This window comes from Abramis brama (assembly GCF_963993115.1).
Source record: "Abramis brama genome assembly, chromosome: 14".
In the NCBI taxonomy this organism is placed as follows: domain Eukaryota; kingdom Metazoa; phylum Chordata; class Actinopteri; order Cypriniformes; family Leuciscidae; genus Abramis; species Abramis brama.
This window is the reverse complement of record NC_139976.1, coordinates 3,123,575-3,150,478: the sequence shown is the minus strand read 5'-3', so window position 1 is coordinate 3,150,478 and position 26,904 is coordinate 3,123,575. Positions and strand designations below refer to the sequence as shown.

The 26,904-nt window shown below is 35.6% G+C and overlaps 2 protein-coding genes across 2 annotated transcripts; both read right to left on the bottom strand.

The window, feature by feature from the left end:
* Window positions 1-29: 29 nt before the first annotated feature.
* On the bottom strand, window positions 30-8,331 carry LOC311096285 (uncharacterized protein; the record flags this gene model as incomplete). The annotated part of the gene is made up of 9 exons (XM_084135352.1): window positions 30-132; window positions 250-589; window positions 1,772-1,861; window positions 1,956-2,357; window positions 2,484-2,876; window positions 3,137-3,208; window positions 3,293-3,682; window positions 4,090-4,500; window positions 7,941-8,331. 9 exons carry the CDS (start codon window positions 8,329-8,331, stop codon window positions 30-32), a joined length of 2,592 nt encoding a protein of 863 aa, XP_083991478.1.
* Window positions 8,332-8,402: 71 nt separating this feature from the next.
* On the bottom strand, window positions 8,403-19,755 carry LOC311095873 (uncharacterized protein). Its single transcript, XM_084134717.1, has 10 exons — window positions 19,663-19,755; window positions 19,385-19,448; window positions 19,273-19,299; window positions 18,237-18,311; window positions 11,629-12,039; window positions 10,777-11,166; window positions 10,622-10,693; window positions 9,982-10,374; window positions 9,454-9,855; window positions 8,403-9,359 (listed from the first exon to the last, which is right to left on the bottom strand). Exons 2-10 carry the CDS (start codon window positions 19,431-19,433, stop codon window positions 9,232-9,234), a joined length of 1,947 nt encoding a protein of 648 aa, XP_083990843.1. The 5' UTR covers window positions 19,434-19,448; window positions 19,663-19,755; the 3' UTR covers window positions 8,403-9,231.
* Between the last annotated feature and the right edge of the window lie 7,149 nt (window positions 19,756-26,904).

The following is a 26,904-nucleotide window of genomic DNA, read 5'->3' as shown; positions in this document are numbered from 1 at the left end:
TCCTCCAGATTGAAAAATAATACATCATATTACCAGTCATAGTGTCCATGGTTGTAGTTTCTGCTGTTGTAGTTGCATCTGTGGTTGTCTCTGGCATGACAGTAGTAGTGGTAGTGTTTATGTTGCTTGAATCTGAAATATATAAATATTACATACAAAAAAACAATGATCACTTACATAAACGAATGGCACATGTAAATATATTTACCTGCACAGTATGCCAAACTGCAGGCAGTTGGGCTCACAAACTCATAGACATAATAATCTCCTGGACAGGCTTTGACTTTAATGGGATTGGACTGAAAAGCGCAGCAGTTATTGCTCCAGTGACCGCAGACATCTCGAGTGACCACTCCATCCTCAACTGTTGGATGTCCTCCGTTCAGCCACAGTGGAGCATGAGTGCCACAACTATACTCATCAACACATGTGTCTGGCATCTGAACGCTCTGACCCTGAATGAAGAGACGGTACCAGCCGTTCCAGCTGACCGCGGTGTCACACATTATTTGAGAGGAATGTTGATTGTTGGTGGCTCTCCATGAATCATCCAGGATATTGTAGTTGTAGCAGGGGTCAACAGGGGGAGCTGTTGTCACGGAAACATTACAAATATACATTTTGCTGAATTAATAAATGGATGTGATAAAAAAAAAAAAAAAAAAAAAATTGTTGAAGTTGAGCTATGAAAATGTTGTCTCCAGAATGATTTTTACTTGAGCTCCCTGTTTCATTTGTGTTTTAAGCTCAAAGCTGAAAACAATTTGTTGTGAGCTTTCAGAACATGTCCACTCATTTAGCTGACAAAACAAGTGTTAAAAACAGCTGAACTTGAGTCCCTTTGCAAATTGAGCCCAAATGGTGCTTTTCCACTGCATGAGCTCACTTTGTGGGGGTTTTCCACTGTGTACAGCACCTAGTACCTGGTACTTTTTTTTAGAACCACCTCATTTGAGGTTCTAAGCGAGCCGTACGAAACTAAAATGTGACGTGTTAAAACTGCAGATCACTGATTGGTCAGAGAGAAACGTCACTACCAGCGTCATTGGATTTGGTGCAACTATAACGATCAGTCTATAATCCCAACCACTTTATAGCGGTACTAAACTGCAGTGGAAAAGCAAACCCAGCCAAAGTAAAGCAAGCCGAGCCGTAAATAAAGATTTTGTCATCATAAACTCGCACTCAAGTTTTTCCCAACCTCTATGAATTTCTTTCTTCTGCTGAATACAAAATAAGAAATTTTGAAGAATGTTTGTTAACAAACAGTTTTGGGTCACCATTGATTTCCATACTATGGGAAATAAATACTATTTTTCAGTGGTGCCCCACAACTGTTTGGTTACAAATATTTTATTTTTTATTTTCTTTATTGTGTTCAGCAGATAAAATAAATTCATACAGGTTTGGAACAACTTTAGGGTTTTGGGGTTAAAAAAAGGTTTAGGGTTACAAAATGTGTTTGAGAAACTCTGGTGGTTTAGTTTCACTATTTACAACACTTCAGTACTTCACTTTGCCTAAAAATGCATTCTTTGTTTCCATTTTAAGAGTTTGAATTGCATACTCATTCGTGAGCTGTATTACTTCTTGTTAATGTGTTTGTTATCTTTTTCTGTAGAAATTATAATGCATTTGCTTAATGTGATAATCAGGAACATTTCAATGTTCAATAATGATTCAACAATTCAATAATCCATGTTTCAGAAAAAAATGCATGTCCAAAAAGATGCTCAAGAGAGTTTATTAAGGAAGCAACACAATACTTTACCAGTGGTTGTGATTGGTGGAGTAATGGATTCTATAGATGGGATCGTCTCTGTTGTTGTAGACGCTGATGAGATGGACTGGTTTGAGGCATCTGGTATTAGGAACATTTTATATCAACATCAATAATTTTCAAACAAAATCCAGAAAAAAATTAAAGAATGAGGATTGGATAAGTAAATGCTCACCTGTACAGTAAGCGCCACAAAATATTGGCTTGACAAACTCATAAACATAGTAATTTCCTGGACAGGCTTTGACTCTTATAGGGTGGGATGTGTAAGTACAGCAGCCATTCCATGAGGAGACACAGACCTGACGGGTGACCACTCCATCTTCCAGCTGTGGGTGAGGGCCGCTGAGCGACAGTGGGTTATAAGTGCCACACATGTACTGATTTACACATGAATCTGGCATCTGAGTATTTTCACCATTGTAGAACATCCTGTACCAGCCATTCCACTCCACATTATAATCACACATACTATAGTAGTTATAGTTATTATAGTAAGAGTTGTCTGTGGCTCTCCAAGGCTCATCCAGACTGGTATAGTTGTAGCAGGGATCAACACTTGGGGTGGAGAAAGGCACTATTAAGGAAAAAGGAGAAAGAGAGCATTATATATTGAAGATTAAATATATTCAAGATGATAATATGTATTCAAACCAATACAATTCATGATAAGCACATCACATATGAAGATAAACTAATGTACCTGCACAATATACAGGATCTGGGATTGAAAGAGTTGGTCTGGTAAATTTGTAGACATAATAATTTCCAGGACAAGCTTTGACTTGGATCGGGTCGGATCTGTAGCGACTGCACTGATCATTACGGGAGCCGTAAATTTCACGAGTAACAACTCCATCTTCTAGCCGAGGATGAGAGTCACCAAGCCACAGAGAACTATAACCTCCACAGGACATGTAATAAAAACACCACTCAGGCATCTGAGCACTTGATCCATTAATGAAGAGTCGATACCAGCCATCCCATTCTACACGAGTGTCATCATGATCAGAAATGTATCCATAACTAGACCAGTAATTGTGAGTGCTTCTCCAGTAGTTGTCGAGTATGTTGTAGTTATTACACGGTTCATAATCTGTTAGTGAGAGATGATGAGACCAAAACAAACAAGTTATATTTCAACAAGGAACTTCACAAGAGCAAATCTGAACCAGTCAAACACTGTAATAATCACGAGATTCATAAACCATTCATACACAATGTGACTGTGTAATATTAAAAATGTTTATGCATAAACATTTCCATTTAAACTGAAATGCAAATCTTTCATTGAAATTTTTTTATTATTTTTAATAACACTCATGTATTCATTCATATATATTATTTTCAACTTACTCGAGGTGATGCTGGATCCAGTGAATATATCTGGACTTATAGTGGAAACCGCCTGTGAAATAGTGTTGACATCTAAAAAGAAGGAAATTCATGTCATTACAGAAATCATTTACAAAAAGGTTTGAAATACTTAAATAAATGAGGAAACCACAATACCTGTACAGTATCCTGAACACCAGAATAGTGGATTCACAAGTTCATAGACATAGTAATTGCCTGGACACGCTTTAACTCTGATGGGTTTAGACTTGTATTCACAGCAGCTTCCCCAATAACCACCACCACAGACCTCCCTGGTCACCACTCCATCCTCTATCTGAGGGTGAGGATCATTGAGCCACAGATTGATGTTTGCGTTACAGGTGTATGAACTAACACAGGTCTCTGACATCCGGATGTCCATTCCATAGTAGAGAAGCCGGTACCAGCCATTCCAGGAGAAAAGTTCATCACAAATGTAATCTCCACTTTCATTGTTGGCTCTCCAGGGACGATCCAGAGACTCATAGTTGTAGCAGGGATCACTGCTGATGCTTTGGAAAGCAACTGTCATGGAGTTTGCAAAAGTATTAAATATTAAATATTAAAAAAATATATGAAAATAAGCTTTATTCTGAGACAAAAACTTGACTGTAGATAGGCACAAGAGGACTGTAGAGTAATATTATGATACGTTCATGTACAGTATACATATTAATTATTGAAAACTTGGCATAACACGTAATTTGAGGAATTGTGTGGAAAAAAAAGATCTAGGTGCTATTGACTGTAACATAACCTACTATACAGAATGGGTAATGGACTGCACATCACTGATTATAACTAGTTAAAACATGATTATTTTCATAAAACAAAAAATGTATGTTAAAATATCTAATATATAGAGCGTTTACTCATTATAGTGAAATAAAAAATCACAACAAAAATCCCAGAGACAAGGGTTAAAATTGTACCTGCACAGTACATAGGCCGAGGGGATGATGTGATGGGTTTGACCAATTCATAGACGTAATAATCTCCTGGACAGGCTTTGACTCGGATGGATGTGGAACTGTAGGCGCCACACTCACGGGAATACCCCCACCACCACCATGCATGAGTTCCCACAACTTCACGGGTCTCCACTCCATCCTCAAGTGTTGGATGAGAACCGTTGATATACAGTGCAGTGTCTCCACCACATCCCATATAACTCACACACCACTCAGACATCTGGGCACTTTCTCCATTCAGATACAGCCGATACCAGCCACTCCATTCAACAAGAGTGTCATCATATCCAGAGTACTGATATGGGCTTTGCCGTATGTCTCTCCAGTATTCATCAAGAGTGTTATAATCATAGCAGGGATCAGTTGTAGGTTCTGAGAGAATAAATAAAAAAAGACTCATTCATTCATTCATTCACTGAGGTGTCAACACAAGAGTACAGGTAAACATCTAACATCTGTGTCTGTCTGAAAGAGAAGATATTGGGATGGTAAACTGAAAATGGATTATTAGATAAACTGACTAAACCTACAACAAGTGTATCCTTTATACCCCTCTCTCACTAATTAAAAAAGAGCTGCCACCTTGATCATAATTGAGTGTTAAGGAACTGTATATTTATTTTCACCCACTTGAATAAAAATTTTGAACTTAGTGTTGGAACTTTGATGACAAATGTGAGATTCAAATATATAAATACAATTATTTTCCCATTGAAACAAAATATACAAAAGTGGAACAACATTCAAGATCTTCCTCAGATAATTACAGATTGTGATGCTGTACTGTATGAACATTTTAAAATAAACTTAAAATAAAAAAATGAATATATAACAGTACAAATGTAAAGGAAAAATAAGGGTTTGCAAAATCATATATTTCACGTTTTTTTCCCATTCAGACCACAAACTACTGTAATTTCCTTAATTAATTTCCTAATTTTTTTTTATTTCCAATAAATTTGTAATATATGAAATTCCCTATTAAATTTTTCATTGACACCCATATGTTTTATACAACATGCAACATTAAGCCTCCCATTGATATTTTCCAGAAATTGTTCTAGAATATCCCTGAATTGAAAAACACTTGTGTTTACTTGTTTATTCCCACTAAGTTACACAAAATATTTGATTGAGATTAATTATGCCAACACTGTTTGGTCACACTTTATTTTAAGGTGCCTGTGTTACAGTGTAATTATGCATTTAATTACTGAGTAATAATAATTACCTATATGTACTTACTTTAGGGTTAGGATTAGGGTTTGGTTTAGGGTTAGTTGCATGTAATTACGCATAATTTATAGTTATTACTACAGTAACTACATGTAACGTGTAACAAGGACACTGTAAAATAAAGTGTAACCCGCTGTTTTTCTACAGAAGGCATTTCATTTCTAAAAGTAATACATTTTATTAAAAGTACTATGTGTAAAAGTCAGTCTGGATAAAAATATCTGCTTTAAGCTTCAAATGCATAATCTTTTTGTAAATTAAAACAATACGTCCTTTTATCCCTTTGAAACAATGAAATACACAGTAGCTTATTAAAAATGGTGTTTTAATATAGTGCACACTCATAAATAATGTAATTTTCTTTAAAACTTTAAATACACGGTATGCTGTCAGGTCTACTATAATATCCCGTGTTACTGTTTAAGTCTGGTGTTACTGTTCTGCTGTCTATCATTGATCATCCCACCTGTTACTCCGCCCATTTCATCTGTTCATCATTACCTCTGATTATATCATTATCTACAAGCATAGCATATATCCACCTTTTTCCTATCGAGTCTACTGCGTTTTATATTGTGGGAGCCACTTCAGGTTCGGGGAAGTTCAAAAAGACTGAAACAAATTATAAGGTTGAGCTACGAATAATATTTATCTGTCAATTTGACTGAATGAGCTGTAAAATTTTCTTCATGTTCTATTTTCAGACATCAGGAGAATAACGTAACGTTTGGTATTTTAATGTGACGTGGTATTGTGACACTGTCACACATGACACATGTTTTAACCACTCTATATATTATGATGATTATATGTATATTAGAGTTTTAATAGGTTTACATGTTGTCTTAGTCATTTTTGTCAATTTTATTCCTCTTATCTGTTTTAATGTGTGTAAACCATACTGGGTCTGCTTGTCATGTGACTGATCACATGACAGGAAACAGGAAATAGCCAGCATAAAGGAAGCAGCATGGCAAACAAATGAGGGCTCTGTCAAGACGACCAAAGCTGGATCGAGGAATTTCTTTTAAGGACTTAACATTCCAGCAAACCCAATCACTTTTCATTGGATTATCACTACAGTTGGATTGTATATACCCCGGTGGACACTTACACATTGGGATTTACAGCACACGAGGACTCTTAAGGACTGTTTTATGGTATGGAACCAATGGACTCTATGCTTTTAACAGCCTAAGGCTTCTAGTTGTATTATGTTGTTTTAAGTTCATTGTGGAAATTGTAAATACACTTAATTTATTCACTTTATTTCTGTTGTCGTCTCATTTTTTAAAACGCTTCCAAAACTCTCACAGTTTAATCTGACCCCAGTTTTAGCTCATGTAACTCATACGATTAGGCTGATTGTTACAGTATAACAAGAATATTTATGACAAAAGCTCTTTTCAGTCACTGTATTCACTGTATTCTCCTGATTATTTTCTGTTTTGTTTTGTATTCCGGTGTAACAGTATGACAAAATACAACATATCCTGCACATTTGTGGTCTGTTCTCTCCATTTAATTTACGATTTATCACATGGATAATTCACTGGAATGCACTAAGAATCTCTCGTTTTCCTCCCTAAATCCTCACTTCTTTTCCCAGGTTTGTTTTCACATGGATGCTTTAAAATGTAATTGTCTCCCTTTTTTACTTCTAATCTCTATTAGTTGTGTTTACTGGAATGTTTGTAAAGCAGGTTAATAAATACAATTACTGTCTATCAAAATAATGTAAATCACTTACAAATATTATCAGTGTTCTAGTTAATGAACATTTTTGATCAAGGCAACATATGTTACATAATACGGACATATATCACTACAGTGATATTTAACACGTCTGTAATATTGCTGCGGAAATAATTGAGCTTTTGAGGTTATTTATGCTCTGTTAGTCATTTGTTAATGCTTTTACCATTTTAAATGTCCTTTTAATGTAGAATAGTGTCATCTCATAGTACCCAATTTTGGAAATGCTTTTTATTGCATTTATACAGCAAAATTTTCACTGATTGTTTACAGTTAAATATAAATAATTTCCACAAATAGGGACTTAGGAAAAATGTGGATACCTGCTTTCTTCAGTAATTCTCAAAAAAAAAAAAAAAACAGGATTGAAAATGTATTAGTAATGTCATAGACATCTTTCAATTTAATTTACCCCATCATAAGATTTGTATTTTAGTTAAATACATATGATACAGCATAGCAGCATTATATCAGCATGGCTATGATTACCTTTGACCTTGTGCCTATGGCTGAATCATCCTTAATATAGCTAATATGTTATAGACTATATGGTTTTATAAATTCTTTTAAATTATTTACATGCATCACAAACACAACATGGATCTGATTTGCTTATGCCAAACAATTATCCTCCAGATTGTAACATAATACATTATATTACCAGTCGTAGTGTCCATGGTTGTAGTTTCATCTGTGGTTGTCTCCGGCGTGACAGTAGTAGTGGTAGTGTTTATTTTGCTTGAATCTGAAATAAATGATAAATATTACATAAATAGCAATTATGTCTTACATAAACAAAGTGCACATGTAAATATATTTACCTGCACAGTATGCAAAATTGCAGCCAGTCGGGCTCACAAACTCATAGACATAATAATCTCCTGGACAGGCTTTGACTTTAATGGGATTGGACTGAAAAGCGCAGCAGTTATTGCTCCAGTGACCACAGACATCTCGAGTGACCACTCCATCCTCAACTGTTGGATGTCCTCCGTTCAGCCACAGTGGAGCATCAGTGCCACAACTATACTCATCAACACATGTGTCTGGCATCTGAACGCTCTGACCCTGAATGAAGAGACGGTACCAGCCGTTCCAGCTGACCGCAGTGTCACACATTATTTGAGAGGAATGTTGATTGTTGGTGGCTCTCCATGAATCATCCAGGATATTGTAGTTGTAGCAGGGGTCAACAGGGGGAGCTGTTGTCATGGAAATATTACAAATATACATTTTGCTGAATGAATAAATGGATGATGTGATACATTTTTATTTTTGTAGTAGTTGAGCTATGAAAACATTGTCTCCAGAACGATCTTTACTTAAGCTCCCTGTTTCATTTGTGTTTTAAATTCAAAGCTGAAGACATTTTTTTGTGAGCTTTCAGAACATCTCCACTCATTCAGCTGACAAAACAATTGTTAAAAACAGCTGAACTTGAGTCCCTTTGCAATTGAGCCCAAATGGCACTTTTCCACTGTATGGTAAGGCTCGGTAAGGCTCACTTTTGGGGGGTTTGTACAGCACCTAGTACCTTTTTTTTTTTTTTTTTACTACCACCTCATTTGAGGTTCTAAGCGAGCCGTACGATACTAAATTGTGACGTGTTAACACTGCAGATCACTGATTGGTCAGAGAGAATCGTCACTAACAGCGTCATTGGATTTGGTGCAACTATAACGATCAGTCTATAATCCCACCCACTTTATAGCGGTACTAAACTGCAGTGGAAAAGCAAACCCAGCCAAAGTAAAGCAAGCCGAGAAATTCATACAGGTTTGGAACAACTTTAGGTTTGGGTGTTAAAAAATAAGTTTAGTGTTACAAAATGTGTTTGAGAAACTGGTTTAGTTTTCACTATTTACAACACTTCAGTACTTCACTTTGCCTAAAAATGCATTCTTTGTTTCCATTTTAAGAGTTTGAATTGCATACTCATTTGTGAGCTGTATTACTTCTTGTTAATGTGTTTTTTTATTTTATTATTATCTTTTTCTGTAGAAATTATAATGCGTTTGCTTAATGTGATAATCAGGAACATTTCAATGTTCAATAATGATTCAACAATTCAATAAACCATGTTTCAGAAAAAATGCATGTCCAAAAAGATGCTCAAGAGAGTTTATTAAGGAAGCAACACAATACTTTACCAGTGGTTGTGATTGGTGGAGTCATGGATTCTATAGATGGGATCGTCTCTGTTGTTGTAGACACTGATGAGATGGACTGGTTTGAGGCATCTGGTATTAGGAACATTTTATATCAACATCAATCATTTTCAGACAAAATCCAGAAAAAAAATAAAGAATGAGGATTGGTTAAGTAAATGCTCACCTGTACAGTAAGCGCCACAAAATATTGGCTTGACAAACTCATACACATAATAATTTCCTGGACAGGCTTTGACTCTTATAGGGTGGGATGTGTAGTCACAGCAGCCATTCCATGAGGAGACACAGACCTGACGGGTGACCACTCCATCTTCCAGCTGTGGGTGAGGGCCGCTGAGCGTCAGTGGGTTATAAGTGCCACACATGTACTGATTTACACATGATTCTGGCATCTGAGTATTTTCTCCATTGTAGAACATCCTGTACCAGCCATTCCACTCCACATTAAAATCACACATACTATAGTAGTTATAGTTATTATAGTAAGAGTTGTCTGTGGCTCTCCAAGGCTCATCCAGACTGGCATAGTTGTAGCAGGGATCGACACTTGGGGTGGAGAAAGATACTATTAAGGAAAAAGGAGAAAGAAAGCATTATATATTGAAAATTAAATATATTCAAGATGATAATATGAATTCAAACCAATACAATTCATGATAAGCACATCAAATATAAAGATGAACGAATATACCTGCACAATATACAGGATCTGGGATTGAAAGAGTTGGTCTGGTAAATTTGTAGACATAATAATTTCCAGGACAAGCTTTGACTTGGATCGGGTCTGATCTGTAGCGACTGCACTGATCATTACGGGAGCCGTAAATTTCACGAGTAACAACTCCATCTTCTAGCCGAGGATGAGAGTCACCAAGCCACAGAGAACTATAACCTCCACATGACATGTAATAAAAACACCACTCAGGCATCTGAGCACTTGATCCATTAATGAAGAGTCGATACCAGCCATCCCATTCTACAAGAGTGTCATCATGATCAGATATGTATCCATAACTAGACCAGTAATTGAGAGTGCTTCTCCAGTAGTTGTCGAGTATGTTGTAGTTATTACATGGTTCATAATCTGTTAGTGAGAGATGATGAGACCAAAACAAACAAGTTATATATTTCAACAAGGAACTTCACAAGAGCAAATCTGAACCAGTCAAACACTGTAATAATCATGAGATTCATAAACCATTCATATGCAATGCGACTGTGTAATAGTAAAAATGTTAATGCATAAACATTTCCATTTAAACTGTAATGCAAATCTTTCATTGAAAAAAATTATAACACTCATGTATTCGTTCATATTATTTACAACTTACTCAAGGTGATGCTGGATCCAGTGGTTATATCTGGACTTATAGTGGAAACCGCCTGTGAAATAGTGTTGACATCTAAAAAGAAGGAAATTCATGTCATTCAGAAATCATTTACAAAAAGGTTTGAAATACTTGAATAAATGAGGAAACCACAGTACCTGTACAGTATCCTGAACACCAGAATTGTGGATTCACAAGTTCATAGACATAGTAATTGCCTGGACACGCTTTCACTCTGATGGGTCTTGACTTGTAATCACAGCAGCTTCCCCAATAATAACTACCACAGACCTCCCTGGTCACCACTCCATCCTCTATCTGAGGGTGAGGATCATTGAGCCACAGATTGATGTATGTGTTACAGCTGTATGAACTAACACAGGTCTCTGGCATCCGGATGTCCATTCCATAGTAGAAAAGCCGGTACCAGCCATTCCAGGAGAAACGTTCATCACAAATGTAATCTCCACTTTCATTGTTGGCTCTCCAGGGACGATCCAGAGACTCATAGTTGTAGCAGGGATCACTGCTGATGCTTTGGAAAGCAACTGTCATGAAGTTTGCAAAAGTATTAAATATATATATATACACAAGTCTACAGTAGCTGACAGCAGCCTGAAGAACAAGGCAGAGCAACAGGGGCTAAAAAAATATATGAAAATAAGCTTTATTCTGAGACAAAAACTTGACTGCAGATAGCCACAAGAGGACTGTAGAGTAATATTATGATACGTTCATGTACAGTATACATATTAATTATTGAACAAATGGCATAAGGTGTAATTTGAGGAATTGTGTAACAAAGAGATCTAGGTGCTATTGATCTGTAACATAACCTACTATACAGAATGGGTAATGGACTGCACATCACTGATTATAACTAGTTAAAACATGATTGTTTTCATAAAACAAAAAATTATGTTAAATTATCTAATATATAGAGCACTTACTCGTTATAGTGAAATAAAAAATCATAACAAAAATCCCAGAAACAAGAGATAAAATTGTACCTGCACAGTACATAGGCCGAGGGGATGATGTGATGGGTTTGACCAATTCATAGACGTAATAATCTCCTGGACAGGCTTTGACTCGGATGGATGTGGAACTGTAGGCGCCACACTCACGGGAATCACTCCACCACCACCATGCATGAGTTCCCACGACTTCACGGGTCTCCACTCCATCCTCAAGTGTTGGATGAGAACCGTTGAGATACAGTGCAGTGTCTCCACCACATCCCATATAACTCACACACCACTCAGACATCTGGGCACTTTCTCCATTCAGATACAGCCGATACCAGCCACTCCATTCAACAAGAGTGTCATCATATCCAGAGTACTGATATGGGCTTTGCCGTATATCTCTCCAATATTCATCAAGAGTGTTATAATCATAGCAGGGATCAGTTGTAGGTTCTGAGAGAATAAAGAAAAAAGACTCATTCATTCATTCATTCACTGAGGTGTCAAACACAAGAGTACAGGTAAACATCTAACATCTGTGTCTGTCTGAAAGAGAAGATATTGGGATGGTAAACTGAAAATGGATTATTAGATAAACTGACTAAACCTACAACAAGTGTATCCTTTATACCCCTCTCTCACTAATTAAAAAATAGCTGCCACCTTGATCATAATTGAGTGTTAAGGAACTGTATATTTATTTTCACCCACTTGAATAAAAAATTTGAACTTAGTGTTGGAACTTTGATGACAAATGTGAGATTCAAATATATAAATACAATTATTTTCCCATTGAAACAAAATATATAAAAGTGGAACAACATTCAAGATCATCCTCAGATAATTACAGATTGTGGTGCTGTACTGTATGAAAATTTTAAAATAAACTTAAAATAAACAAATGAATATATAACAGTACAAATGTAAAGGAAAAATAAGGGTTTGCAAAATCATATATTTCACGTTTTTTCCCATTCAGACCACAAACTACTGTAATTTCCTTAATTAATTTCCTCAATTTTTTTTATTTCCAATAAATTTGTAATATATGAAATTCCCTATTAAATTTTTCATTGACACCCATATGTTTCATACAACATGTTAAGCCTCCCATTGATATTTTCCAGAAATTGTTCTAGAATATCCCTGAATTGAAAAACACTTGTGTCTACTTGTTTATTCCCACTAAGTTACACAAAATATTTGATTGAGATTAATTATGCCAACACTGTTTGGTCACACTTTATTTTAAGGTGCCTGTGTTACAGTGTAATTATGCATTTAATTACTGAGTAATAATAATTACCTATATGTACTTACTTTAGGGTTAGGATTAGGGTTTGGTTTAGGGTTAGTTGCATGTAATTACGCATAATTTATAGTTATTACTACAGTAACTACATGTAACGTGTAACAAGGACACTAAAATAAAGTGTAACCCACTGTTTTTCTACAGGAGGCATTTCATTTTTAAAAGTAATACATTTTATTAAAAGTACTATGTGTAAAAGTCAGTCTGGATAAAAATATCTGCTTTAAAAAACATACTAAATGGTGTTTTTTTGAAATGCAAAAAAGGCCAAAAGTTTTCTGTGATTGGTAGGTTTAGGGGTAGGGTTAGTGTAGGGGGATAGATTATACAGTTTGAGCGACAAACTGTTATACAGTTTTTATCCAAGTGAGTGTGTGTGAGTGTGTGTGTGTGTGTGTGTGTGTGTGTGTGTGTGTGTGTGTGTGTGTGTGTGTGTGTGCGTGCGTGAGTGTGTGTGTGTGTGTGTGTGTGTGTGTGTGTGAGTGTGTGCGTGCATGTGAGAGAGAGATTGTGTGTAAGTGTGAGAGAGTGTGAGTCCAAAAGTGAGTTTTGTTTCTACCCCTGCCGTTCCCGCACAAGGTTGCAATTCTTAAATGTGATCTAACAAAGCTAAAGAGGAAATATTAACCATAAATGCTATTTATATTGCTTGTAATTGGGATGAATTAAACATCTGTTGAGTATTTTAACATAAATTATTTGATTATGTTGAATTAAAAACCCCAAAATGCAGCTGGTCCACCAGACCCACGAACACTGGCTGAATAACAAAAATATGAACACCACACAAGGGTTAAAACGCTTCCAAAACTCTCACAGTTTAATCTGACCCCTGTTTTAGCTCATGTAACTCATACGATTAGGTCGATTGTTACAGTATAACAAGAATATTTATGACAAAAGCTCTTTTCAATCACTGTATTCACTTGATTATTTTCTGTTTTGCTTTGTATTCCGGTGTAACAGTATGACAAAATACAACATATCCTGCACATTTGTGGTCTGCTCTCTCCATTTAATTTACTATTTATCACATGGATAATTCACTGGAATGCACTAAGAATCTCTCGTTTTCCTCCCTAAATCCTCACTTCTTTTCCCAGGTTTGTTTTCACATGCAATTGTCTCCCTTTTTTACTTCTAATCTCTATTAGTTGTGTTTACTGGAATGTTTGTAAAGCAGGTTAATAAATACAATTACTGTCTGTCAAAATAATGTAAATCACTTACAAATATTATCAGTGTTCCAGTTAATGAACATTTTTGATCAAGGCAACAAATGTTACATAATACGGACATATATCACTACAGTGATATTTAACACGTCTGTAATATTGCTGCAGAAATAATCAAGCTTTTGAGGTAATTTATGGTCTGTTAGTCATTTGTTAATGCTTTTACCATTTTAAATGTCCTTTTAATGTAGAATAGTGTCATCTCATAGTACCCAATTTTGGAAATGCTTTTTTATTGCGTTTACACAGCAAACTTTTCAATGTGGATACCTGCTTTCTTCAGTGATTCTCAGCCAGAGGAGCATTTCCAGAACAACGACGTAACTCGTGAATAGCATCAACACAGTATCTGAGGAATACCTGTTATTTTGCTTAATTATTTCTAGATGTTTGACTCAATCATGGGATCCCTCTTAAGTTATACTCTGGGGTCCCTGGCTTACTACAGCACATGATCACTCTTCAAAAATGGAGCTTTCATTCTCTTGACAAACTAAAGGAAGTAGAATGAAATTTGTATATACGTACAGTACAGGTCAAAAGTTTGGAAACATTACGATTTTTTTTATATTTTTGAAAGAAGTCTTTAATGCTTATCAAGGCTGCGTTTATTTGATTAAAAAAAAAAAAAAAAAAAAAAAAAAAAACAGTAATATTGTGAAAACAGTAATAAAAAACAGTATTATTGTGAAATATTATTACAACTTAAAATAATGGTTTTCTATTTGAATATACTTTAAAATATAATTTATTTACAGTCATGCCCAGAATTATTCATACCCCTGGTAAATATTATCAAAAATGGCTGTAAAAACTAAATCAAACAATTTTGATCTTTTATTCAAAAAATTGGCAAAAATCTAACCTTTCATTGAAGTAAAAGAATTGAAATGGGGGGGAAATCACATTATAAAATAAATGTTTTTCTCCAAAACACATTGGCCACAATTATTCATACCCCTAGAATTTTTTATGAATAAAATATCTCTGAAGTATATTCCCATTAATATTGACCTTTTTTAGCACACCAGGGTGACTAGGAACATGAAATTGTCTAGCTATGACTTCTTGTTTCACAGGAGTTTAAATATGACGAATACACAAAGGCCAAATTCCCTTGCTCATCCATCACAATGAATAAAACCAAAGAAAATAGTTCTGATGTGCAGCAAAAGATTGTTGAGCATCACAAAATAGAAAGTGACTGTAAGAAAATAGCTAAAGTATTGAAAATCCCCATTTTGACCATCAGGGCAATAATTAAGAAGTTCCAATCAACTAAAGATGTCACAAATCTGCCAGGAGGAGGACGTGTGTCTATATTGTCTTAATGGACGGTGAGGAGGAAAGTTTGAGTGGCCAAAGACTCTCCAAGGATCACAGATGGAGAATTGCAGAGATTACTTGAGTCTTGGGGGTCAGAAAGCCTATTAAAAAAAATCAAACAACCCCTACATCCCCACATGTTGTTTGGGAGGTTTTCAAGAAAAATGCTCCTCGCTCCTCCAAGAACAAACTCCAGCAAATTCAGTTGTCAGACACGACTGGATCTTCAAACGGCACAGGGTTCTGTGGTCAGATGAAACTAAAAAAAGAGCTTTTTGGCAGCAAACACACTAGATGGGTTTGGTGCACACAAGGATAAAAAGTACCCCATGTGTACAATTTAATATACTATTGGATCTTATATGTTGTGGGCCTATTTTTCTGCTGGAGGTCCTGGACTTCATATTCAGATACATGGCATTGTGGATTCTATCAAATATCAACAGATAAAAAATCAAAACCTGACGCCTTCTGCTAGAAATCTTATAATGAGCCGTGGTTGGATCTTCCATCAGGACAACGATCCAAAACAAACATCAAAATCAACACAAAAATGTGTTAGGGAGCACAAAATGAAGCTTCTGCCATGACCGTCCCAGTCCCCTGACCTGATGAGTGGGCTGAACTGAAGAGAAGTGTATGCAGGAATGGTCTCTGATCTCTTGTCAGTTATTCTCCAAACTCATCAGGCATTATAGGAGAAGACTCAGAGCAGTTATCTTGGCAAAAGGAGATTGCAAAAAGGTATTTAATAAAAGGGTATGAATAATTGTGGCCAACGTGTTTTGGAGAAAAACATTTATTTTATAATGTGATTTCCCCCCCACTTTCAATTCTTTTACTTAAATGAAAGGTTAAGATTTTGCCAATTTTTTGAATGAAAGATCAAAAGGATAAACAATGCAGATTTATTTTTTACAGCCATTTTTGATCATATTTACCAGAGGTATGATTAATTCTGGGCTCGACTGTATGTGATCAAAGCTGAATTTTCAGTATCATTACTCCAGTCTAACACATGATCCTTCAGAAATCATTCTAATATTCTGATTTATTATGAGTGTTGGAAACAGTTCTGCTGCCTAATATATTTGATGAATGAAAGGTTAAAAAGAACTGCATTTATTCAAAATAAAAAAAAATATTTTCTAAGAATGTAAATATTCTTTACTATCACTTTTTATCAATTTTACACATCCTTGCTGAATAAAAGTATTGATTTATTTAAAAAAAAAAAAAAAAAAAAAAATTACTGACCAGTAGGCTAGTGTATATTGTTGTCACAAAAGATTTCTATTTTTAAAAAATTGCTTTTTTTTTTCTTTTTTTTTACTTTTTATTCATCATAGTATCCTAAAAAAAGTATAAAAGGTTATGAAAAAAAAAATATTAAGCAGCAGAACTTTTTCCAACTTTGATAATGAATCATCATATTAGAATGATTTCTGAAGGATCATGTGATAGACTGGAGTAATGATCCTGAAAATTCAGCTTTGCATCACAGAAATAAATTATATTTTAAAGTATAATAAATTAAAAAACAATTATTTTAAATTGTAATAATATATCACAATATTAAAAAAAAAAATCTGTATTTTTGATCAAATAAATGCAGGCTTGACGAGCAGAAGAAACTTCTTTCAAAAACATTAAAAATGAAAGATACAGATTGTACTGCATGTTAGCTCACTTTTTTTGCTCAGTATTGATCTCTTTCTAAATGTCATACTAGTAAGAAACTATGCTTCTAACCACGTGTCAAGAGCTTTAATTCCAACCATTCAACCTTGCGATGCTGTTTGTGAATGTTCGTTGGAACTGTGGTTTCAGGAAACACTGAATTGTTGAACTGTGTTGGCAACAGCTGAACTTGCCACCATAGTTTGCTAACGGTGCTTTTGGGAAACGCAGCCAAGATTGTTTCTTACGTTGCAGATTAGCATTAAGCAAATGGGTGTCTAATATTTGGGTACCAACAATGAAGAAAAAAAGAGAGAAAGAGAGAGAGAAACTGCAACAAATGCTAGCCATGGAACTTGATTTAGGAAGAGCGCAAAGAATACATTAGGCTAACAGACAAATGTTGGTCCTTCCCTAAAGCGAGAAAATTTTGCATATGTCATATATGTAGGTCTATATGTTTTATATATTGCTTGCATTGACAACACCGTTCATAAGACATGCATCTCTGAAGAGTTTAAGGAAGTGAACATTATTATATTCACGAGTTTACTGTTACACTCTTCAGAATTGTTCCAAATTCCTCACCTGCACATTACACAAGAAGCTCATTATCATTCAAAGAAGCCTATGTGACGCACTTTAATGTGTCCTGACAGTGTGTCCCCTCTGTAAGCGGATATATGTACATGTATATACTGTATGTGTGTACATCAATAAGCAGTAATATTTAAACTAGATGTCTCACTATGCAATTTTTATTCTTTTTTATTATTATTAATAAAAGAAAAATCCCCGGGAATGGCTTCCCCTCGGCTGCAAACTACTGTACCTTCAGTATATTCCTACATTCCATTAATAAGAGCAAATATATATACTATATATTTTTTTTTATTTGTATATATATATATATATATATATATATATATATCAAAATGTAGTATTGGAATATGTTACAAATGCAAAATAAAATGCAACTGTAACACATGGCATTTTATATTCATATTCCTATATAGGCTACCATAGATTTTATATGACATATTAAGCCTCCTAAATAAATACATAATCTTCCAGACTAATATAGCACATTGTATTACCAGTGGTAATGTCCGTGGTTGTAGTTTCCGTGGTTTCGATTGTGGCTGTCTCTGGTAGAACAGTAGTACTTTCAACTAAAAAAAAAAAAAAAAAGACAGAATAGACTATTACATAAAAAACAACTCTTACATATACAAAGGACACATGCAAATATATTTACCTGCAGAGTAGGTGAGATAAAACATTTGAAACAAAGTCACAATTGTGAGATATAAAGATTGTCAGACATTTATTTATTTATTTATTTAATGCATTTGGATGGAAATGACATGAGCGTGTTGCTTTGTTTCGCTATAATGACTGAACGCAAAACAAGCAAGTGTTTGAGATTTGTGCAGTTCATAAATGTCACAAATTCCAAACACAATGTGCCTGGCTTGGGGATTTCGTTTTAAAACTTGTATGTTACAATAGAACTGCAGTGTATATTAAACAATAACAATAATTAAAAAAAAATAAAAAATAAAAAAAAAATATATATATCAGACATTTAAGATTGTCAGACATTTATTTATTTATTTATTTAATGCATTTGGATGGAAATGACATGAGCATGTTGCTTTGTTTCGCTATAATGACTGAACGCAAAAAAAGCAAGTGTTTGAGATTTGTGCAGTTCATAAATGTCACAAATTCCAAACACAATGTGCCTGGCTTGGGGATTTCGTTTTAAAACTTTTATGTTACAATAGAACTGCAGTGTATATTAAACAATAATAATAATTAAATAAAAAAAAAAATATATATATATATATATATATATATATATATATATATATATATATATATATATATATATATATTAGTATACATTTACATTTAGTAATAATCTCCTGTGACAAATAAACTTTTTTTCTTTTCTTTTGGATTCTCCTGTGAAAATCAATGTGTAAGAAAGAGCTACAACATGAAGGTTTTATATCAATAGGAAAACTCTTTTATCATATTAATTATTTCTACTACATTTATTTCAACATTTTTAATGAAAAACAAAGGATGAATTGAAGATTAGATGAAGTAAAAGAATGATTGTACCTGTTGTTTGTCCATTGGTTATTTCACCTGTTAAATACACAATATAAGAATAATTGTTTATTATTGAGAAAAAAATTCTGTAATTTTATATGACAGATTATAAAACACTCACCATTAATCAGCAGCAGTAGTGGCACACACAGTGAGATCAGAAACCTCATTGTGATGAACGGCTCCTGCACACACATATACAACATACACATATAACATACACACACATGAAATATGTTTCTTATATGTTGTCGTATTTTATTCTGTATTTATATTATGCACATTTGTAAAAGAATTATAACATTCACTTACATATTTAAATAACACACTAATTTTACATAATATAAGAAATAGCCAAACTCATTAGAGCCTAATGGGATAAAACAGAAGTGACTTTACCTGAGGTCAGATGCTGCTGCAGAGCAAACTCAGATTGATGACTGGTCTATGAGTTTCTCTCTTCAGCAGTTCAATACAGTGATGCTGAACTGCAGCGCTCACTATCTTATCAGTGCCTTTATTAATAACTGTGGGTGGATCATTACTGGAACTTGATAACAATAGCTTAAACCAGTTTTTCATTTTTCATTTGACATCAAGAGATTTGTTATTTTAACTGATTGTTTCCTTGTGTACACCTGCATTCAGAAAGACATTCTTTCACTCTTTGTTCACATAGATGTGAATCTAGATAGAATAACGATGGGTCAGTTTGATTACTTCAGTTCTTTAGTAAATGTACAAAAATAGTACCTTAAAACACACAGTGAGTGATCCAAGTGTCACAGAAAAAAAAAAAATCATTAATTATTTTAATAATGGTAATTAATTATTAGTTTAAATAATTAATGATCACATCAAAAGCTTTAGAGTTCATCCCTAAGACATATTGGATGCAGGCAGTGGTCAAGTAATTCAATGCAGGCAAGTGGTCAAAGTAAAATTAGGAAAGTATATGGATGTCTTAACACTCTGTACAGATCAATTAATTGTTTTTCAACTCAAGTCAGAAAAAAAATTATTTCTCAGCTGGTAATACCAATTATTGATTATGCAGACATAGTTTATACTAATACCTTTGAGTCCAATCTCAAACCCCTTAATGTCGTATTCAATTCTCTTTGCAGATTTATATTGAACTGTCCATTTAAAACTCATCATTGTTTTATGTATGATTCACTTCATTGGTTGCAACCTAAATCACGAAGGGATTACCACTGGATTCTGTTTATTTTTAAATGTGTTTATTTTAATTGTCCTGCATACCTTAAACAGCACTTAATACCGTATTGCTCAACGTACTCACTTAGAAACCTCCAATGCCCAACATTTTTTACGGTACCAAGGCTACTTTCTGTAGCTGGTAGGAGAGCATTCCAATATAAAGCACCTCATGACTGGAATAACCTTCCTCTTTTTTTGAGGTCTATTTCTATATTTGGTTTGTTTAAGTCGTCACTTTTTTCTTTTCTTAAAACTACATGTTCTTGTAATTAGGGACACCAATGTTATTACATATAAATGATTCATGTAAAACAATTTTATTAATTTGTGTACAATTATGACTTTCTTTGTCATTTTTTCTTTAACTTGATTCTCTTTTACTTTTCTATGTGAGATGTGACTTATCCTGTATGTTACATTTTGTTATAAGGCATATTGATAATTGACCGATTAGTGTAGGCTGATTACTTGTTAAATATCCATTAATATGTGTGCTATGTTAGTTGTGGGTAAGGGCAGGTGAGCGAGGTTTTGTTTTGTTTATATGTTTGTATCTGTGTCTTTTTTAGTGTGTGATTAACTATTGTGTCTGTACATTGGTGCAGGACCCCCTTGAAAATGAGATGATACATCTCAAGGGGTTATCCTGAAATAAATTCAAATTCAAGTAAGGAAAGGTTTGTAAGTTGTGCAAACTAGCAAGATCATAACAGGAATACAGAAATACATATCAAATGTTTTTTTAAAGCAACTCAACCTCAAAGCTAAAGCCTAAAGTAAACTGTAATGCCTTTTAAAATAGCTTGGAAACAGCATGCTAGTTTGCAAATCAATTAGGCAAATCGATATCTAATATTTGGGCATCGACAATGAATGGAAAAACAATGAGAAACAGCAACAAATCCTAATCATGGAACTTGATTTACAAAGACCGCAGAGAATACATAAAATAAGGCCAAACAGACATGCTGGCCCTTCCCTAAATGAGAACATGTCATATAAATAGGCTTATATGTTTTATATATAGTTTTCGCATTGACAACACCCTTCATAAGACCTGCAACTCTGGCCTTTGTTCTTAAAGAATTTAAGAAAGTGAACATTATGTTCACCGTTTACCAGAGGAGCAACAATTACACCCTTCAGAAGGATTGTTCTAAATTCCTCACGTGCACAAAAACTTCATCATCATTCAAAGAAGCCTGTGACACACTTTAATGTGTCCTGACAGTGTGTCCCCTCTGTAAATGTACATATGTACAAACATATGTATTTGTATACATTTACACATATAGTTAAATAAGCAGTAATATTTAAACTAGATGTCTCACCATGTTGATTTGGCTCTCTATTCTTACCAGTTATCAAATGTGCAATGCTTTGTATATGTATGCCAAGAGTTTTTGGTAAAGAATTGAACAGTATGGTTTGATTAATTAGTCATGGCATTATTATGTCATTTGCATACTCCCTTGTCAAAATGGGGATCACGAAAAGCTTGAGAGCATGATCATTTTTTAACAAGCTGAATAAATGAAGATTAGTTCATGTATTATGAGTTTAAATTCACACAGTAAATCTGGCACTAATATAAAGAACATTTCATCCTCTGAACTACAGTAAAGTATGAGCATCTCATGAGAAGTGCTGTGTGTTTCCTAACCTGATAATCCGGTTTACTCTCATTTTTACCATTTCAGAGCTTTTAGGCTCTGAACCAACAGAACGGATTCCAGACAATGAATGATTGTTATCAAGTCTCCAAAGTGGATTTTTCCAGTAATTGTTGCAAATGCAGTTGATCGAGAATCCCTCAAACTACTTACAGTACGTGACTGTCACCACTGCATTAACAGCCTTTTTATTTTATTTTGCATTATCACACAATGGCAAATATGATGATTGCAGTTTCTGCATATTATTACAAATTGGCAAAATAATCATGTCAAAATCAGTCATAAGAATGCAGTAGATCATGTGATAAAAAAAGTAAAAGGGTTAAAAATTATGACGAGATTATCTAACATCAATAAAGACAAACAGAATGAAATGTATGAATGTACAGCATGAAACCTGAACATAGGAGCTGATCGTGGCTCTCAGTGAAGCTCAAACCTCATGTATAAAAGTGTTATAGAAACACGCTTAAGAGGATGAATATTGTTTAATTATTCCCTAAACAATCTCTGATTAGCATTTCATTGAATTAAAATGGATACTAATTTGACCCAAATGTTCATCATAAGCTTTTGTGTGTCTAAGGTAAATGGATGTGCAATGAGAGATAAGCAATGTAGGCTATCTGACACATTTAAAAACCTGTTATACTGAATATACCGGCTAAACTACAAGTTCTGTGGTAAAACTAGCCGAAACCAGATCAAACAGCTCCATGTAAACTGAAGTGTTGAGGTCAACTGTACACAACATAATTACAAGCTTTTCAGTACACACAGAAATTACCATGCAGCTACTAAAGGTGTAGAAATATGACATTATGTTATTTATTGTTAATATTAACATTATTAGTTTTACATTAAATATTGGGTAATATTAGGGCAAACAAGTCACTTTTATAGAGGTTGTTTTATAGTGTTTAAGATGTTTTTCATTTCAAATACCATAGTTTATTATTAGTATTGTTCTTGTTGCTATAGAACCCATAAAACCATGGTAATGAGGAGCTTGGTTTTTAGCTGTGTCTTGAACTTACATTTAAACTCAAATTATGTACAAATAAACAACTAAATACTTGAAATCATTTAAGTTGTGGGCCCTGAATCTATAATCTATGGAAGTTTAACGTTTTGAATGGAATTATGGAAATAAATAAACTTTTCCATGATATTCTAATTTTTTGGAAAGGGTCTGTATAAATTATAACAACTAAGAGCCTTGCAATATAATGCAATATTAATATTATTAAGTACATTTGCAGTATACTCAAAAATAGTTATTTTTATTTGTTTCTGTCCTTTATTTGTTCAGTAATTTATTTATTTATTCCAATTTAAAGGACTTAACCCAGCAAAACATTAATGAGGAAATGTATGGAGACAGAAAGAAGACATTCTAATGTTAAACCTATTTAAGTCATATATGCTCAAAAGTTGTTGCTGTTCTGGAAACCTGTTTGCTTTAACCTCATATTTAGTGTTATGCATTTATGTTGTAACCTGGAATATTTTCATGTTTTATATACTGTAGAGATACAATACATTGTATATCTGTGTTAAAGTCTTTTCTTAATGTTCTTAATGTGGGGCTGACTACAACATGACATACAGGCCAAAGAGTCTTTCACATGTTCAGCATGTTAACCCTTAGAGACCAACTGCAACACAATCGATACCTTTTATAGGTTAAAACTACATACAAAAACAGTTAATACATTATCTTACTTTCTACTTTATCATATATTTACCATAATAGCTCATATATTTATCTTAACATGTTTGATAGGAATTTGCAATCTGAATCACACAATATGGTCATTGACTACTGACATAATGCTTATTGTTTATGATCAAATGTAAATATCTTCTAAGTATTTGATCTGTAATATTTTGTTGTCAAATCCAAACATATTTAATAATAGAAACACGTTCACAATATGGTATTATTAATAATAATAATAATAATAATAACAGTTATTAATATTACGCTCTCAATCGAGGACAGTGTCAGAGGACTGCCTGAATGTGAACTTGCTCTCTGTCCTACTGGCTCTTTAACTTCATTTTCTCTTCACCTTCTATAACTAAAAAACTAGTACAATAAAATAAAAAAATTGGTAATCTGAACACTGACTGAACTTCACCCCATCTTGCTTTCTGGAAAGAACAATTCAACTGAACAATTATTCAAAGCCTTTAGAATTAAAAGTAAAATAGCAAGACTCTTCTCATGCATATTCTCTTGCATATTGTCATAACTTCACAATAAAAAATAAGTAAAATGATTGCAAAGATAGCAGTAAAAAGATAGCACTATGATCATTAAACTGTAACGGTAAAAGATGAGGAAGCAATTGCAAGTGTACTCATTTATTGAGAAGGCAGAACAATGAACAAACAACAGCTGGGACACAGGATGGCAACGCAGGGACCCCGATGGTCAGATGATCCAGTGCAGACGGTGAAGTGGTGCGGTGAGTCTCCCAGGTGACGAATAATCCAAAATCCAAGAGAACACGAACAGAACAGGAACAAGGTAGAAACAAACTCGACACGAAGACTGGGAACACAACCGGGAACCACATACAACGATCTGACAGGGGAAATGAGAAAGTGGTGAGTATTTATGGGGTGATGAGATGAGCTGCAGCTGGTGACGGGAGTGATGAGCTTAATTGTTGATGATCGCTGATCAGACGACCCGCCCACACAATCAATGCACAACACACACATGACAACAGAACACGAGACAAGAAGAAGACAATGGACTTATGAACCGTGACAGTACCCCCCTCCCTAGGAACGCCTCCTGGCGTTCCCAGGCTCCCTTACCTGTCGATTGTAATCATCGATAAGGGAGTGATCCAGAATGTCTCTAGCAGGTACCCAACTTCTCTCCTCCGGACCGTAACCTTCCCAGTCCACCAAGTACTGAAATCCGCGTCCCCTTCGCCTCGAGTCCAGAACACGATTAACCGAATAAGTAGTTTCCCCATCTACGAGTCGCGGCGGGGGGGGAACCGGGGCTGGCGGATTAATGCGTGCAAAAAAGACGGGCTTAATTTTAGACACATGAAAGACGGGATGAATCCTCCTGTACACTGGAGGAAGATTGAGGCGGACTGTCACCGGACTAATGATTTTAGTGACAGAGAACGGGCCAATGAATTTGGGTGCAAGTTTATTGGAAACGGAGCGGAGCGGAATATCCTTAGTAGAAAGCCACACTTTGGAACCGACGACATATACGGGAGGCCTACGCCGGTGGCGATCGGCTTTGACCTTGGTGCGTGCCCCCACTTGGAGTAGAGTCTCACGGGCTCTAGTCCAAGTGCGGTGACACCTCTGGACAAAGGCGTGGGCGGAGGGGACCGCGACTTCGGATTCCAGACTAGGAAAAATAGGTGGCTGGTACCCTACACTACACTCAAACGGTGATAGGCCCGTGGATGACACTGGCAACGTGTTGTGGGCGTACTCCACCATAGACAGTTGCTGACTCCAAGAGGAAGGATTCTTGGACACTAAACATCGCAACGTTCTTTCCAAATCTTGGTTGGCTCGTTCGGTCTGACCATTGCTCTGGGGATGGAACCCGGAGGACAGGCTGACAGTCGCCCCCAGAAGTCTACAAAACTCTCTCCAAAATTTGGACACAAATTGGGGTCCTCTGTCAGAAACCACGTCTGTCGGGAGGCCATGAAGCCGAAAGACGTGGTTAACGACAATCAACGCTGTCTCCTTGGCTGAGGGTAATTTGGGCAAGGGAATGAAATGGGCCGCCTTCGAGAACCGGTCCACCACGGTTAAAACTACCGTGTGACCCTGGGAGGGTGGGAGGGCGGTGATAAAATCTAGAGCGATATGGGACCAGGGTCTCGAAGGCACCGGCAGCGGTTGAAGTAACCCATCCGGGGGCCGATTGGAAGTCTTACCCATGGCGCAGACTGAACAAGCCAAAACAAAACTGTGAACGTCACGAGCCATACCAGGCCACCAGAATCGTTGCTTGACTAAAAATTGAGTACGATTAACTCCTGGATGGCAAGCCACATTGGAGCAATGACCCCACTGAATAACGCTGGACCGTAGACCCTCAGGCACAAATAAACGGTTCGGTGGACAACGAGTCGGAGGCGTTACCCCTTCTAAGGCTCTCTTGACCTTCGATTCGACCTCCCATGTGAGTGAAGAGATGAATAGATTCTCTGGTAAAATGCACTCGGGAGTAGACGGGCGTTCGGAACGGTCAAAAATGCGCGATAAAGAATCGGGTTTGATGTTCTTAGAACCCGGGCGGTACGAGAGAGTAAAGTCAAAACGACCGAAAAAAAGAGCCCACCGAGCCTGCCTGGAGTTCAATCTTTTAGCAGTCCGAATGTATTCCAAATTCTTGTGATCGGTCCAGACGATAAAAGGTACCCCCGACCCTTCTAACCAGTGGCGCCACTCCTCCAATGCTAACTTGACTGCCAACAACTCCCTGTTGCCAATGTCATAATTACGTTCGGCAGGGGATAAACGATGTGACAAAAACGCGCAAGGATGCATCTTGTCGTCTGAAGGAGAACGCTGGGATAACACTGCACCTACCCCCACCTCTGACGCATCGACCTCCACCACGAACTGACGTGATGGATCAGGGGTTATCAGAATAGGGGCTGAAACAAAGCAACCCTTCAGTTTGGCAAACGCAGCCGAGGCTGCGTCTGACCACCTGAACGTAGTACTGGGGGAGGTC